The 14,491-nt window shown below is 61.5% G+C and overlaps 2 protein-coding genes and 1 long non-coding RNA gene across 4 annotated transcripts; 1 reads left to right on the top strand and 2 right to left on the bottom strand.

Moving 5' to 3' along the window:
- Positions 1-23: 23 nt before the first annotated feature.
- LOC114066061 lies at positions 24-3,391 on the bottom strand. Of its 2 annotated transcripts, none has more exons than XR_003573108.1 (3): positions 3,133-3,391; positions 776-2,641; positions 24-544 (listed from the first exon to the last, which is right to left on the bottom strand). It is a non-coding gene; the product is annotated as an uncharacterized LOC114066061 (long non-coding RNA). The 2 variants fall into 2 exon arrangements; XR_003573107.1 differs by having other exon boundaries at positions 3,174-3,390.
- Positions 3,392-4,505: 1,114 nt separating this feature from the next.
- Positions 4,506-6,082, bottom strand: CRYBA4 (crystallin beta A4). Its single transcript, XM_027900452.1, has 5 exons — positions 5,972-6,082; positions 5,757-5,875; positions 5,404-5,545; positions 5,171-5,313; positions 4,506-5,021 (listed from the first exon to the last, which is right to left on the bottom strand). The coding sequence occupies exons 1-5, from the start codon at positions 6,008-6,010 to the stop codon at positions 4,874-4,876; spliced, it is 591 nt and encodes a 196-aa protein (XP_027756253.1). The 5' UTR covers positions 6,011-6,082; the 3' UTR covers positions 4,506-4,873.
- Positions 6,083-9,522: 3,440 nt separating this feature from the next.
- On the top strand, positions 9,523-14,381 carry CRYBB1 (crystallin beta B1). Its single transcript, XM_027900451.1, has 6 exons — positions 9,523-9,753; positions 10,392-10,551; positions 11,423-11,541; positions 13,199-13,331; positions 13,461-13,603; positions 13,878-14,381. The coding sequence occupies exons 2-6, from the start codon at positions 10,411-10,413 to the stop codon at positions 14,056-14,058; spliced, it is 717 nt and encodes a 238-aa protein (XP_027756252.1). The 5' UTR covers positions 9,523-9,753; positions 10,392-10,410; the 3' UTR covers positions 14,059-14,381.
- Positions 14,382-14,491: the final 110 nt, after the last annotated feature.

Raw genomic sequence — 14,491 nt, 5'->3', positions numbered from 1 at the left:
ATGAGATATTTTCTCGAAGGGCAGTGGAGGCAGGGTCCTGCTGGAACTAGTATTGTTTGACAGTTCCAGAGCAGAAAGCACCAGGATTTCACCAACAGCCAGAGGGATGGGCAGGATCAGTGGAGACAACCAGGGTCCCTTTGTGCTCTGGCCATTGTGTCTCACTGAGGAGCTGGCACAGCTCCATCCCTGCCTCCTTCCACTTCTCTCTCTCCCTACACTGCATTCAGGGAAGGGGACAAGGTCTCATCCTGCCCATGGCTGGGGTGGAGCAACAGGAGAGAAGGGAACCCCAGCACCTTGCAGGAAAACCACGTGCACATGCAGACCCGTGTCCTCAGGTGTCCCCAGCGCCTTGTCCTCAGCTGTGTCCCCCGCAGTGGCCGGGCTCGTGGCTCTGGCCCATGGCACTGGGCACCAGGGTGCTCTGCTGGGGCCGGCCTGGCTCCAGCATGGTGACGGCGTCTCCCCGAGCCTGGCTCCCCTCCAGGCACGGCTGGTCTGGCCAGGCGGGAACTGGAGCCGTGCCCCTGGGGTGGTGGCACTGGGGAGCAGAGATGCTGTGAGACCCTGGGCAGTGTGGCAACCGACCCCTCCCCACTGGTGAGCACAGCTATGGGACGCATCCTCTCATGCAGGTGGCCCTGGAGATGGTGTGACCCCCCTGGACACCACTGGGGAGGAAGGCTTCTGGCTGCCCAGAGCCCTCCCAGCTTGCAAGGGGTAGGAGAGCAGGGGGCTGGTACAGCCTGTGTCCCCTCCCTGGGGGTCCTACCTGTGGTCACCAGCTACGCAAGTGCTGTGCAATGTCCCCCCATCCTGTGTAGCTCTGCGTCATGGAGGCCGCGAGGGGACTGTGTGAACAGACTTCAGGTCAGTCATTAGCAGCTGCAAAAGAAACAACCAACGCAGCAAGGGAGAGCAACACGGCACCATCCTCAGGCAGAGCCAAGCCAAGCTGGCAGGAGCCTGGCAGTTTGTCCCTTTCCCCTCGCAGAGCGGGGAGCTAGACCCACCACCAGGCACAGGGGGGCACCAGGAACCACCATATCAGAAACAGTGGCAATGCCCCAAACTGTCCCTACCTACTGTGGGAACCCATGCACTGGGGACAGGGATTGATTGCCACTGCTGCCTCTGCCAGCTCTGCTCCTGTCTTGTGGTTAAGCTGGGTCACTGGGACCCTGTGGTTCTGCAGGCAGCAGTTGTACTGGGGTGGCTGGCGGTCACAGCTGCGCTGTGGTGTGGTGGGCACTACTCCACCCCCACAGAGATATTGGGACACGTGGCTGGTGCCAGCAGCCAGCCCCACTGCCTGCCCTGTTCCTGCTTCTGCCCTGCTCCTCTTCCTGTTCCTGCTCTGCTCCTGCTCCTGCCCTTCTCCTGCTCCTGCCCTGTTCCTGCTCCTGCTCCTGCCCTGCCTGCCTGGAAAAGCCAGGACTGCAGCAGGTCCTGGGGGAGCTGGGCCGTGATGACTCTGCAGTTCAGCTGCAGATCTGCTCCTGCTTCCTGCGGTTTATTGTCACCACATGCCGCAGGCACTGCTGGCAGGACAGTCCCTCCCATGGGGACAGCATATCCAGGCAGCATTTGCAACCTAGCTGTGGGAATGAGCTCCGGAGATGCCATCGAGCATCTGGCAAATGGATCCCCTGCCTGGATCTGAGCAGGAGGTGGGAGCTGAGCGGGAGGCGCCTGTGGTGGGGCAGGCGGGACATGATGGCTGTGGGATGTCCTCTCTCACCCGGGAATGAAACACATCCCAGGAGACATGGAGGGAAAACAATCTTGTGCAGGCAGGGCTCAGCTAAACACTCGTCTGGGGCACAGTGAGCAGTGATTGCCACCCATGAGCTGGAGCTTCCTCTGCCACACTGGGTGGGTGGCACATACGGTGCCACTGAGCACTTGGGTTAAACAGGGGCTAACCCTCCCCCCCCCCCCAATGGAGTGAGGAGGGAGGGACAGGAGCACAGGCTCCACTGCAGGCAGGGGCAGGGAGATGAGGCCACAGCAGGCACAGTATTGCCATGAACTGCCTGTGTCCAGAGATGATCTCTGGGATGTGGCATCTGGGCACCCCAGTCCCCCAGCTCCCAGAAGGGTGGCCAAATACCTTTGCCCTGGGCCCTGTCAGCACTGCCCGACCCTTGCTGCCATCCAGCAGAGCCCAGGCTCTGGCACATCCCAGGCTCCTGTGCTGCTGCAGCAGTACCAGGCACTACCACCTTTGTCTGCAGCTCTGGGGCTGAGCAGTCTGGGAGAAAGGAGGGGTGAGGGTGTGAAAGGCTCCCTGCAAACCCAGAACGCCATAAAACCTGATTATTTCTGGGCTCCTCCTGAGTCCTCGGGCAGGACCTCCTCTCACACACAAAAGGCTGCGAGACAATGAGGGAGAGAAAATGGCTCCGCAAGAGGAGCATCTGGCAGGTTGACTCTGAAGGAGGGGCTGTGCTGTGCCCCAGGAGTGTTGGCCCCAGCCTCGCCCCTTATCCCCACCCAGGATCACCAGCTTTAGGAGAAAATGGGGATTACAAGACAAAGCAGTAAGCCAGCATTTTGGCTACAATTCCTCCCAGGGGCATTGAAAATCAGGAAAGAATCCATTTACCTGGCAGGAGCCCTATTCTTGGTGAGGATTCTGGAAAAAAAAAAAAAAAAAAAAAAAAAAAAGTGGTGTAGCAGTTAATTCTGATTTGGGCCGGGGGCTGCAGGCTATGTCCGGGGTCGACCAGGCTGCCCGGTGCCGCCTCCAGACCGGGATCACCCGGGATCGCCCGCCAGGCCGGGATGAGGCCGGGAACACGCTGTGGAATGCGCGGCTGCCCCTGCCCTAACAAAGGGAGGGGGTCTGGGCTGCCCCGCCTGGCACCCCAGGGAAGGGGGGGCTCCTGCCGGGGCGGGAGGCTCTCGTGGGATTATATATAACCAGGGAACACTATATGGGAGGGGTGGGGGTGTATTTTTTGGAGACAGTGCGGCGGCAGCAGCCCCGCCTGCCGGCTCCGCATCCCCCCGAAGCGATGCCCGCAGGACCCCCCGAGTCCCGGGGCAGCATCGACCCCCGCTCCCGCCCCGAGATAGGGGTTACCCGCGGGCTCCCCGCACCCCCAGACCCCACCGGCGCCCTACCTCCATCTAGAGGGAGCGGGGCGATGTCCGCGGAGCGTTACCTGCTCCCGGGGGCCGGGCTGGGGCTGAGGGGCGCCGGTTCCGCTCGCTTCTGCCCGCCGCGCCGCTCCTTTGTGCTGGAGCTTTCCCAGAGCATCCCTGAGGAAGAGGCGGCCACGCAAACTCCTCCTCCCGCAGCCCCCGGCCCCCCCGGCCCTACCTACGGCGTAGGAGGATGCTGCAACTCGCATTAAATTTTAATGCTGGAAATGCGGCCGAGTCACCTTCCCCCCCGCACCGCTCCCGCACCGCTCTCCTCCCCACACCGCTCCGGCACTGCTTCCACCACTGCTCCCGCATCGCTCCCCGCACCCTTCCCGCACTTCTCTGCACTGATCCCGCACCCCTCTGCACCGATCCCACCTCAGGAGACCCCGGGGACCCCTTTGACACGACAGCCGATAGGAAGGCCACTGTCACCCCCACCCCTGCCCCCCTCCCCCACCCCCCCGCCAGGACACGGTCCCCCCTGGTGTCACGGGCTCCCCACAGCCCTTTTGGGGTGGCCCAGAGGACGCGGGACAAGGGTCGCTGGGCAGGGGCTGCTGCGGGCACATCCCTGGGGACGTGGTGGGCAGGATGTGGCTGGTCTCAGTAGGGGGAATGGCAAAGAGACCCAGCCCAGCCTGGGGACACAGTCTTGCCCGAGGACAGCCCTCCCATCCCGGGGACAGCCCCACTCCCGGTCAGAAAGCTGTGACAGCCCCTCCTCAGCGCTGTGCAGCTGCTGGGCTCCTGCATTGTTCTCCAAGTCCCTGCCGAGTCCCTGGGGACCCCTGCTCCCGCCGCCAGCTGTCCACCGTGTCTGGCTGTGTGCTGAACCTGCACCCAGCCCCCCGCACCCTCCCGGGGCTCTGGAGCTAGGCAGGGTCGGGGGAAAGGGGGCAGGGGGGCAGGACAGGGATCCCCCCCCATCTGGGGCCATGGAGAGGCCAGGAAGTTCCACTCCTTGGGTCTCGCTGGCTGCCAGCCCTGAACGGGTTTGCCCTGGGGTGCAGGAGGGTTTCACTCAGCCCACCCCAAAACTTTTTGTTTCTTCTTCTATTTTGCCTTTTTTATTGTGATTCCAGTGGATAGAATCCCTCTCTGGGCAGCATTCCCCATTCCCTCCACTGGTGGCCCTGCTACTGCAAATGTCATGAATGGGATATTTTCATCACATCAAACCTTTTCTCCACAGCTCTTCTGAAATGAGGAATTTTTCCAGACCAGCCTTTTCCTGCCACATTTCCAGCTTTGGCTGCGCACTGGGTAAGGTATGGGTGAGCACAGGGGTGTACATGAATGTGGGGATAGGTGCACAGAGTGCACCTGCACCTTGCTGGGTCCTGCAGCTCCTTCCAGCCCCTGGCAGGTGCTGGTGGAGCAGATGGGGTCTACAGGTTAGTGGGGTGTGGGGGTTCTGCAGAGCCTCTGAGCCTGCAGCCGGGTTGGTACAGGGCTTTGCCTGCCTGGGACAGGGATATGTCCTGGATGTAGGGGCAGAAAAGATACCCCTCACCCCGTCCCTGCCCCTGCAGAGCCCCTCCTCTGCCCCCACACATGACATCACTCCCGACCACACACTGTCACGGTCCCCCCTCCCCAACTGCCAGCGCCGCCTTGGACAACTGAGCCTTTATTGAGCTTTGCCCCCGCTGCACCACGGGACAGGCAGTGCCCAGGACGTGCGGCCGCTGGTGCGGGGGCTCCGGCACCACGGTCACTGCTGGACCCTGCGGATGGACTGGACCTGGCCCGTCTGCGCGTGGGAGCCCCACTCCCGCACGTGCTTGTACTCGCCCGCGGGGCTGTCGCTCTCCAGGAGGTACTGGAAGCCTCGGTACCCCGGGTACTGCGAGCAGACCCACCTGCGACAGAGCAGAGAGCGGCGGTGGCTCAGGGCTGGCAGCACCGTGGAGCCCCCGCGCTGCGAGTGCCGGCAGCTGCCAGAGCACCCTCGGCCCCGCCCGGTGCCTCGGTGCTGGGTCCTGGCAGGATGCGAGCCCCCGGTACTCACGCGCCGGAGCGGACAAGGAAGGAGCCCACGGTGCTGCTGCCCCAGCCCAGGGCGGGCAGCGAGGGGCAGTCGTCGCTCATCTCTGCCCGCTTGCCCTGGAAGTTCTCCTGCTCGAAGAGCATCAGCCGGCTGCGCCCGTGGTCCTGCTCACAGGAGGAGCACGGGGTTGGCACGGCCGCCCTGCCCGGCTCACCTGGCCAACCCCGTGGGGGAGTCGGGGCGGGGACACTCACGGCGCAGGCGATGGGGCGGAAGGAACACATCCTCTCCACGTGGTAGGCGTTGCTGCCGCTCCACGCCTCCCAGCACGGGTAATCGCCGCGCTCCAGCACAAACTGCTGCCCCTGGAAGCCGCAGTGCTCGAAGCCTGCCCACCTACCGGGGCGGGAAGGGGTTGAGACCCTCGGGGTGACCACCGCCCCACTCACACCCAGGGCTGTGTCTGCTGCACACAACGGGTGTCTGGCGGAGGTGGCCCCATGGCTCAGGTGGCAAAAGGCATTGGAGGCCTCCATCACCTGACCCCTCTCCATCCATGGGGTCCCACAGCACTACAGGGTGGCAGTGCCCCAAGACCCCCACTCACGCCCCACTCTCGATCCTGCAGGAGCGGACAGTGCTGAAGCCATGCTCTGGGATGCTGTAGCAGTCGGTGGTGAACTCCAGCTTCTTGCCCTGGAAAAAAGGCTCATCCCACACCACGATCTGGGGGGGATGGAGGGAGTCAGGGGGCTCCGGGGCTGCAGCTCCATTCCCAGGTGTTCAAAGGGTGCAGTGCTGGTCCTGCCCAGGCTCCCGTACCTTCCAGAGACCAGAGGATCTCTTGCAGCGGTGGGTCATGGTGGCTCTGCCAGGGCACAGGGGAACAGGACTGTTAAAGCTGCCCTCTGCCCAGATGAAATGCCCTCAGGAGCCCACACACATCCCTTCACCAGCAGTGTGAGTGGTAACAAGGGGGTTGCTCCCTACTGGAGCAGAAGAGCATGGACTGGGACTCTCCCTGCCCACCCAGAGCTGCTGCCGCCTGGGCTGTGCAGAGCAGTGGGCACCTGGCCCTGGCAGCCATCCTAGCACTGCCTGCCCGTGCCCAGAGAGACTCCTCCTCCCACTGGCAGATCCCTGAGCCAAAGCACCCGTGCATGCAGCCAGTGCAGGCAGCGTAGTGCTGAGCTGGGAGTGCTGCGGAGGTGGCCATGTGCCCACACTGAGTATCAGCACCCTGCCACTGCCATGGCCAGCGATGACCCCTGATTCCCCAGTCTCCCAACTCCCGAGCCCCCCAATCCCCTGGCACTGCTTCATGCACCAAGGTGAGGTCTAACCCCAGATCTTGGGCACTCCTCCACGTGTTCCCGCAACTGCTTGCTCCCAGGCCCCAGCCATGGGGACTGGGCAGCTCTGGCGCTTACCTGGGGTGAGGCACTCGTGCCCAGGGAGGTGACACGTCCTGCAGCCTCCGACTGGGTTTTTATAGCCTCCAGATAGAGACAGAGCCCAGGGGAGCATTACTGAAACCCCTAACTCAGCACATGGCGGGGAGGAGGGACCGGGCAGAACAAAGGCAACGTGTCAGAGACGCTGATGAGCAGGGACATTGAGCGGGCCCACCAGGGCTCTGACCCCCAGCCCCACAGCTCCAGAGATGGGGCATTGCCCCCAGGGTCTGCCAGCATTTCTGCTGCATGTCCTCCCCAGTGAGGGGCTGAGCTGGGGCTGTGTCCCCGCTCTGGCAGTGCTCCTCCTGCCTGTGGGCAGCACTGCCTGCACTGGGGGCACGGGGAGGTTTCCTTACCCATTTCTAGGAAGTGGGAGGAAGGACACATCTGCACTTGCTCTCCCTGGGAGGGCAGAGCAGCTCTCCCTGAAATCCAGGGCAGTTCATTGCAGGTTGGCCACACAGCAGCCACGGACACTGTAACAAGTGGGGACCAAGGGTATGGGAAGTGAGGGGTGGGTTTGCAAAAGCATGCAAGGGATTGGAGGTGTAGGTCATGATTTGGGGAGCGCTGCTGCTTCTGTGCACTGGAAAGGGTCTGCTGTGACCACATTTTGGGAACATAAATACCTTTCATAATTTACTCACAGTGACCCCCACACCTCACAAATCATCCTGGGGTGGTGCCCGGAGCGTGCCAGGGCTCTGAGGGCTGGGCAGAGGCACCCACCCAGCCTGTGCCTCAGAGCAGGCAGCAGCCAATGGAGGCTGTTAGGCCAAGTGAGAAAACTCATATTCCCAGAGAGTCCTGTGTTTTGGGACAGCATTTGCCAGGAAACTTCCAGGGGGCTGAGCTGGAGCATCCTTCGTGCAGCTGCAGCCCTGTCAACCCCAGGCACTGTGGGGGAGGCAGAACAGGCGAGCACAGCAGCCTGGGGAGCTCAATGCAACCAGCCACCCCTGGCTGCAGCAGGGCTGCACGGGCTGTCCAGACACCTGCAACCCCAGCAAAAGCCTTTTGGCACAATTTGTCCCCAACCTCTCGCTGTGGCCTGAGCTAAACTCAGCTTGTGCTGGCCACCAGCACAGTGACCACCACGTGCTTGCTCTCCATGCTGTGTCCCGGCACTGAGCTGGGCTGTGCTGGGTGTACCACGGTGCCGCTCAGCACTGGGCAGGGCTGCAGCAGCGGGAGCTCCGTGGGCTCACCAGGGCAGAACAAACCTCTGTGGTCATGCCTGTGCCCTCTGCAGCCTTACTGTGCCAACTCTGGCCTTCTGCTGCTTGGGCAGATCTTTGCTGTTGGAGCTGCTCATCCCACAGGCATCCCTGTGCCAGGGTGGGATGGAGTAGACCCACCTGCAGCCAGTGGCAGGGATTGTCCATGGGGAGGGCAGAGATTTTGTGTCTGGGATGCTCAGGAACCACTGAGGACAGATCCCTGCTGTCAGCCCTGCCATGGCACTGGCTCTGGAAAACCATGGAGCTGCTGTGTGCTCAGATTAACATGGAGCAGCACAGAGCAGCCATTGGGAGCAGAGATCAGTCCCTCTGAAATGTTTTTCCAATGCCCAATTTCAAAGGTGCTGGGAGTTGAAAGAGGAAGCAGAGCCAGGAGCAGGGGGTGGGTGAGACCTGCTGATTAATGCCCAGGAGGCACAAGGGAGGCAGCACAGGTAGAACATCTACCCTGGCTTGCAGAGGAAGGGAGGGCAGGTTAAATTAGAAATCTGAGTAAAAACCATGGTGACAATTGAAATCATGAATCATAAACCACTGTCCAGTGTCAAGGTGAGAACCAGACTGGGGCAGTGCTCAGGGTAACAGGGCAGCAGCCCCCACACCCAGCACATCACGGGCACAGCACGGCCACTGAAAAACCTCGGGAAAAGAGGGGATCAATACGTTCTTTTTGTTAGGGATTTTGAGCAATAGCCCAGAGGGCACAGCTGGATCCCACTGCTGCTGGCTGACATATGAGGGGAACAAAAGACGAGGGCAAAACACGGGGCTCTGAGCTCTCTGACCGCAGACCCTCGGGTGAGGTACTGCCCAGGAGCTGTGGTGCTGGATGCTGCGGGAAGCTGGGAGTGTTGCTAAGGAGTGTGCAGGTGTTTACAGGATGAACAGGATCACAGCAGGCAAACAGGGAGAGAATCGGATCAGAGGCTCAGAGGGACTCAGGGGAAGGTCCCCCCAAGGTGCCATGGGGTGCAGGAGAAGCGGCACCTCAGGCTGAGCCACCACAGAGCCCAGTGCTGGCATGTCCCCATCCAGCCACCCTGCAACCCTTCTCCTGTGCCAGTCAGACAGAGCTGATGCCCCAAAACGCTGTGTGGGGTTTGACACTGTAGGGGTGGTGGTGGCAGAACTAGGAGTGGTACAGGGTGAGCACAGCATGGGGGAAATGGGCTACAAAGCAAGAGAACAGCCCTGCCAGTGAGCAGTGACATTCCCAGCAGAGAACAAACACCATTTTCAGGCACTCAGATGGTTCAGAAAGTGTCAGCTTCAATTACACATCGTTTGAGAAAAAAATCAGCTCCTGAAGCATTTCAGGACACTCAGGTCTCACTTTCTGGCATCTTCAGGGCAGTGCTGCAGGCGCATATGGGCACAGAGAGATGTTCAAAGCAAGAGGTTCAGTGTCTGAAGGGGTGAAACCGGCACAGCGTGGCTGCAGGCTGGGCACTGTGGGGCTGCAGGCAGTGGTGGCATTGGAGCGGGGTGTCCGTGCGAGCCCGGTACCAGGGGCGGTGGGCAGGGGAGGGCCGTGTGCCTGTGCCGGTGCTGGTGCCGGCGCTGGCCTGGCCGTGCCAGGGCTATATATGCCCTGCCGGGGCGGCCGCACGCGGGGCAGCGGGTGCCGCCGCTCGCTGCAAAGTGGCACGGTCAGGTCTTCTGTTGTGCCGCGGGCACAAAGGAAAGTGCTGGGTTCAGCGGCTGGGCACGGGGCCGGGGAGAGGCTTCCAGCTCGCCCAGCGCTTTGCAGGATGTGATGACTGGGCGGCCGCGCAGACACTGATGAGCTGGCAGTTCCTTTGTGCGCCCGCCCGGGGGTCTGCCCTTGCCAGGCTATAAAGTGGGGGCCTCGCGGCGCCCCGAAACACAAGCCCGCTCACTCCAACAAGAAGCAGCAGCTGCCCAGGTAAGAGGACAAAGTCCCCGGGCACCGGGCTGCAGCCGGACCCGAGGTGGGGAGAGGGAAATGCAGGGTCTAAGCCGTGGCCACCGCTGTGGTCATCATGTCTGGGAGCACCTCAGTGCTCAGCACCCCATTGCCCTCCTCTCCCTGGGGAGCTGCTGGTGACACTCACCTGCAGGGCCACAGCAGGGTGCCTGCTGCAGGGCCTCAGCAGACCAGGGTTGTCCCTCTTCCCACCCCTCACATGCTGCCCCCATGCTCCCTGGGCTCCCAGGCGCACCCCGTGAGGGATGACCCCAGTGCCTGGCACAGTGTCAGACTCCAGCCTGGCCAGGGAGAGCAGGGATTGCCTGGACACCAGAGCTGGGGGCTACCCTGGGCACCCCCACAGTGGTAGGACCTCTGCAGTGGTAGAGATCTCCTGACCACAGAAGGAGATCGTGGACACCAGGACCTCCTGCAGTCCTCCTGGTGAAGGCAGATCCCCTGCCTGTGCCTGCTGGAAAACCTTCCAGTGGGTCCTTTCCTGGCCCTGGCTACCCACCCTATTGAGAGCCCCCATCCCAGTGTGACTACTCCTGGGGCGGGTGGTGGGTGCCCATATCCACGCCTCCCTCTAACCTGCTGGTGCCCTGTCACAGACTTGAGCCCACCACCGCGATGTCTGAGACCACGAAACCCACTGCTCCCGGACAGGCTGCAGAGGAGAAGGAGAAGGCAGCTCCTGCGCCAACTCCATCCCTCGATCCTGCTCCTGTCGCAAACAGCAAGGGCGAGGAGCCCTCCCCAGAAGCCTTCAGGGTAAGCCCTGCAGCTCCCCACATGCAGGACACACTCCGGGGCTGCAGCCAGTGGCAGCATCTCTGGGGCAGGAGGAGATCATCCCAGAGGGAAGGACACCCCTCCCAGAGCAGGATGTGAGCACGAGTGCCACCATCGCTCCCTGCTCTGTGCCTCTGGCACGGGCACAGGATTTGGGCAGCTGCTGCAGGAGGGACACTCTTGGAGTCCCTTGGTCGGGACAGCTCATCAGTGACCACTGGGGACCACGGGCTTTGGAAATGCTCTTCCCTGGGTTGCGGCATCAGGACTGGCTGCTGCCAGCTGCTCCCTCTGGTCACCCTCTGCATGCAGGGATCCTATGGTGCTCAGGGAGGGTGGAGAAGACACTGTGGGTGACAGGGCCAGCACTGAAATGCTGCAGTGATTCTAGGGCAGAATGCCACTGAGGCGCTGCCGCAGGGCTAGGGATGAGGGGTGAGTGATGCAAGGACTGCGGTGACACTGTGCATGTGCCAGGTAGCAAAGGCCACGGCATGGATGCAGCTCCGGAAGAAGAAGCTCCTTCCCAGCAACCTGGGCACCGGTACAGGGAGATGTGGCTTTGCAACATCAAAAATGGGAGCTGAATGAGGCCATCTTGGATCAGGGATAGCTGTCAGGAGGGACCTTCCCATGTTCAGTCCGTGCTGGGACAGAGCTGCTCAAATACAGAGCCCAGCTTGGTTTGCCTGGGCACCAGAGCTGAAAAGCTGCAGGAAAGCTTGGAGAGCCGAGGAGGACACTTGGGGCAGTGGGCTCGTGCATGCAGAGTCATGCAGGGACACACAGCACCACTCTACTCTCCCTAAACCACGGCTGTCCCCATCTGACCCTTTCCCTGTACCCCCAGATCGTCGTCTTTGACCAGGAGAACTTCCAGGGCAGGCAGATGGAGTTCACCGCCGAGTGCCTGAACCTGAGCGACCGCGGCTTCGACCGGGTGCGCAGTGTCATTGTCATCTCTGGACCGTAAGTGACCCCATCCACAGAGGGGACCGTGTCCCTGGGGATGTCCCAAGGGGGCAGGGACACAGCCCTGGGGGCAGCCCTGGGCACAGTGTGATGTGCAGGGGCATTTCCCTGCAGCACGGGCAGAGCAGTGGAGGGCCAACACAGGAACAGGATGGGGGTCCTGGATCTCCTTCAAGGGGGTAAGAGGGCCAAGGTGGGTGGGAAGGATGCCAGGGCCACCTACAAAGCAAAGGACACCAGAGACAAAGCCAAGTGATGAAGAAAGGTGCCCACCTGGACACCTGGAGCTGTCCGTGGAATGCAAGGGACCTGCAGATTTTACAGAAGCCAAGGTGAAACGAGGTAGGAGCCTTAGACCGGGCTAGTGGTCTGGGCCATCATGGAGACAAGCTGGAGTGGGCAAGGACAGGCAGGGATAGGCAGGCAGCCTCACATGCCTGCCTGCACCCAGGCAGCCGAGCAGCGACAATGGGCAGGTCTGAAAGCTGTGGGAACGGTTGACACAGGCATGGACATAAACGATCCCCAAAGCAGATAACTGAACAGACAGATGATCTCCATGTTGAAAGAGCATCCTTCTGCACTGTGTCTGGCTGGAAATGGTGTGCTGGGAAGGCAGGGGGACTGGAAGGATTTTGGACAGGATGCACAGGACACAGCTTGTCCTGTCACCGTCCCTAAGGGATCAGGACAGTGACCTGTGGTCATCTTGAATGACACCACGTAGCACCAATGATGTTTTTATTAGGAACCCAGAATATTCAACTGTCATGGTTTTTTCCTGAAATGAAAGGGAGACAGAGAAGCCTGGAAGGAGCTCAGCTGTGCCACCTGGGAAGCTGCATTAGATATAAAGGGTTAAACTGGAGGAACAGAGAACTTAGGTATCATTGGGGCCCACGGAGGCTTCTTGAGAGTCACTTGAGAGATTCTGTGCCTATAAATGTGCTTAGGGAAAGACAAAAGCAAAATCAACCAAGCTGAGCCTTAGAAGTCAGTGTGAGGACATGCTGCTTGGGGTACCTCAATGTCTCCTGCCAGCGGGAAAACACCTGTTGGCATTTGCCCTGTTTTGCAGGGAAATGGGAAGCAGCAAATGCGGCTCTGTTGTGGTGCTGGGGGCTTCTGAAGCCCCAGGCCCATGACATTCACAGCACTGCAGCACCTCGTGGTACTGCTGAAGAGGTGACATTGCAGCTGAGCGAGCCCTGTGCCCCAGCAGTGGGCTGGGTGCCAGCGCTGGCTGGCGCTGGTGCAGTGAGGCGTGAGAGCGTGCCAGGATTAGACAGCCTGGGCAGCCCAGGCTCAGGGGGTGCGGGAGGGAAAACAGAGTCCTGAGATGACTCTGTGGTGTGCAGCTGTCCGGGGGTCCCACTGCTTCCCAACTGAGGAAGGGGTGCAGCTGCAGGTTTGGACACACACACCACTGAGCTTCCAGCCGGGAGCCCACACCTCTGCTTCACATCGGCACTGGCTCTGCACAGACCACAGTGCGTGGGCTGGGAGAAAGGTGGGAGCGGGGTGGTGGGGCCACTCCTGGCACCTACAGCCTTTTTGGGTGCTGGAGTCCCCTCTGGCACCCCACAGGCTGGGGGAGCAGGATGGGAGCTGCAGGGTGGCATCTGACCTGCCGTTTGCCCACTCCTCTCCCCAGCTGGGTGGCCTACGAGCAGGCCAACATGCGTGGGGAGATGTTCATCCTGGAGAAGGGAGAGTACCCTCGCTGGGACACCTGGTCCAGCAGCTACCGGAGCGACTGCTTCATGTCCATGCGTCCCATCAAAATGGTGAGTCCTTGGGAGCAGGAAGCACCTGCTGGGGTCTGCCCAGGGCCGGACTGTGCTGCTTGATGCCTCGCTGCAGCAACTCCAGGGCTTCAGCCATGCAAGCCAGCACCTTTCCTCTGTCTTCCCCAGGAGGCTGAGGACCACAAAATCTCCCTCTATGAGTCTGCTGACTTCAAGGGCAACAAGATGGAAATCCAGGAGGATGATGTGCCCAGCCTCTGGGCTTATGGTTTCTGCGACCGTGTGGGCAGCGTGCAGGTGCCCAGTGGAACGTAAGCCAAGCTGCAGTGGCAGCTGCCTTGTGCTAGACTCCCTGTCCTCCCTTGTGCCCCGACCCACTGCCACTGCTCTGAGCACCCACACGGGGCTCCCAGGCAGCCAGAAAGCACCACATGGCTGTTTCTGGTGGTGTGGCCCACCACCCAGGGTTGTGCCCAGCGCCGGGAGGTGGGGGCCTCTGCGGCTCCTTGAGCACGTGCTGGCCGCGGCGCTTCTGCCTGTAACAGCCAAGCCCGCTTAGGTCACCTGTGTTTGTTTTCCCTGCAGCTGGGTCGGGTACCAGTACCCTGGCTACAGAGGCTACCAGTACCTCTTTGAGACCGGAGACTTCCGACACTGGAACGAGTGGTCTGCCTTCCAGCCCCAGATCCAGTCCATCCGCCGCATCCGGGACATGCAGTGGGACCAGAAGGGCACCTTTGTCACCCCCGACGCGCCCTCTGACTGAGCGTGCCGCCTGCTAGCTACGAGTCCCGGGCCCCGTGGGGCACCCCCGCCTCCCCTCGCGCTCGCCTGCCCAGCACTTTCCTTGTACATTGCACATTCCCTGGATGTACTCTACCTTGTGAGGCAAATTAAAAAAAACCAGAAGATTAGAGCTTTTCGGGGGTCGGTGGTGCATGAGCGCGGCCGTGGGACACTCCGCCTTCCCGGCCCATGCCAGTCTTGTGCTGGAGCCGGGTGGGACATGGTCTAGGGTGGTTTTCCCAGGGGAATTGCTCCCCACACTGGGGCTGGGACATGGGAGACTCTCCATGTGGAGGAAAGGAGGTGGTGCGGGAAAGGGCAGGAGGCTCCTCAACCGGACCCCACCAGCTCCCATGGGGATCGTCTCGGCTCGGGGGACTCAGGGCACTTCCAGAACGGTCGGACCATGGAGA

This window comes from Empidonax traillii, unplaced genomic scaffold, assembly GCF_003031625.1.
Source record: "Empidonax traillii isolate 1590-97213 ecotype Southwest subspecies unplaced genomic scaffold, ASM303162v1 scaffold731:size316458, whole genome shotgun sequence".
NCBI classification, from domain to species: domain Eukaryota; kingdom Metazoa; phylum Chordata; class Aves; order Passeriformes; family Tyrannidae; genus Empidonax; species Empidonax traillii.
This window is presented reverse-complemented; position numbering and strand designations above follow the sequence as displayed.

Coding starts and splice junctions, on each gene's coding strand:
- CRYBA4 (XM_027900452.1), bottom strand. CDS start 6,010: ATGACCCACCGCTGCAAGAGATCCTCTGGTCTCTGGAAG. Junction 5,546..5,756: donor TGCAGGATCGAGAGTGGGGC/GTGAGTGGGGGT, acceptor CCGCCCCGGTAG/GTGGGCAGGCTTCGAGCACT. Junction 5,314..5,403: donor TCCGCCCCATCGCCTGCGCC/GTGAGTGTCCCC, acceptor TCCTGTGAGCAG/GACCACGGGCGCAGCCGGCT.
- CRYBB1 (XM_027900451.1), top strand. CDS start 10,411: ATGTCTGAGACCACGAAACCCACTGCTCCCGGACAGGCTGCAGAGGAG. Junction 10,552..11,422: donor CCTCCCCAGAAGCCTTCAGG/GTAAGCCCTGCA, acceptor CTGTACCCCCAG/ATCGTCGTCTTTGACCAGGA. Junction 13,604..13,877: donor GTGCAGGTGCCCAGTGGAAC/GTAAGCCAAGCT, acceptor TTTTCCCTGCAG/CTGGGTCGGGTACCAGTACC.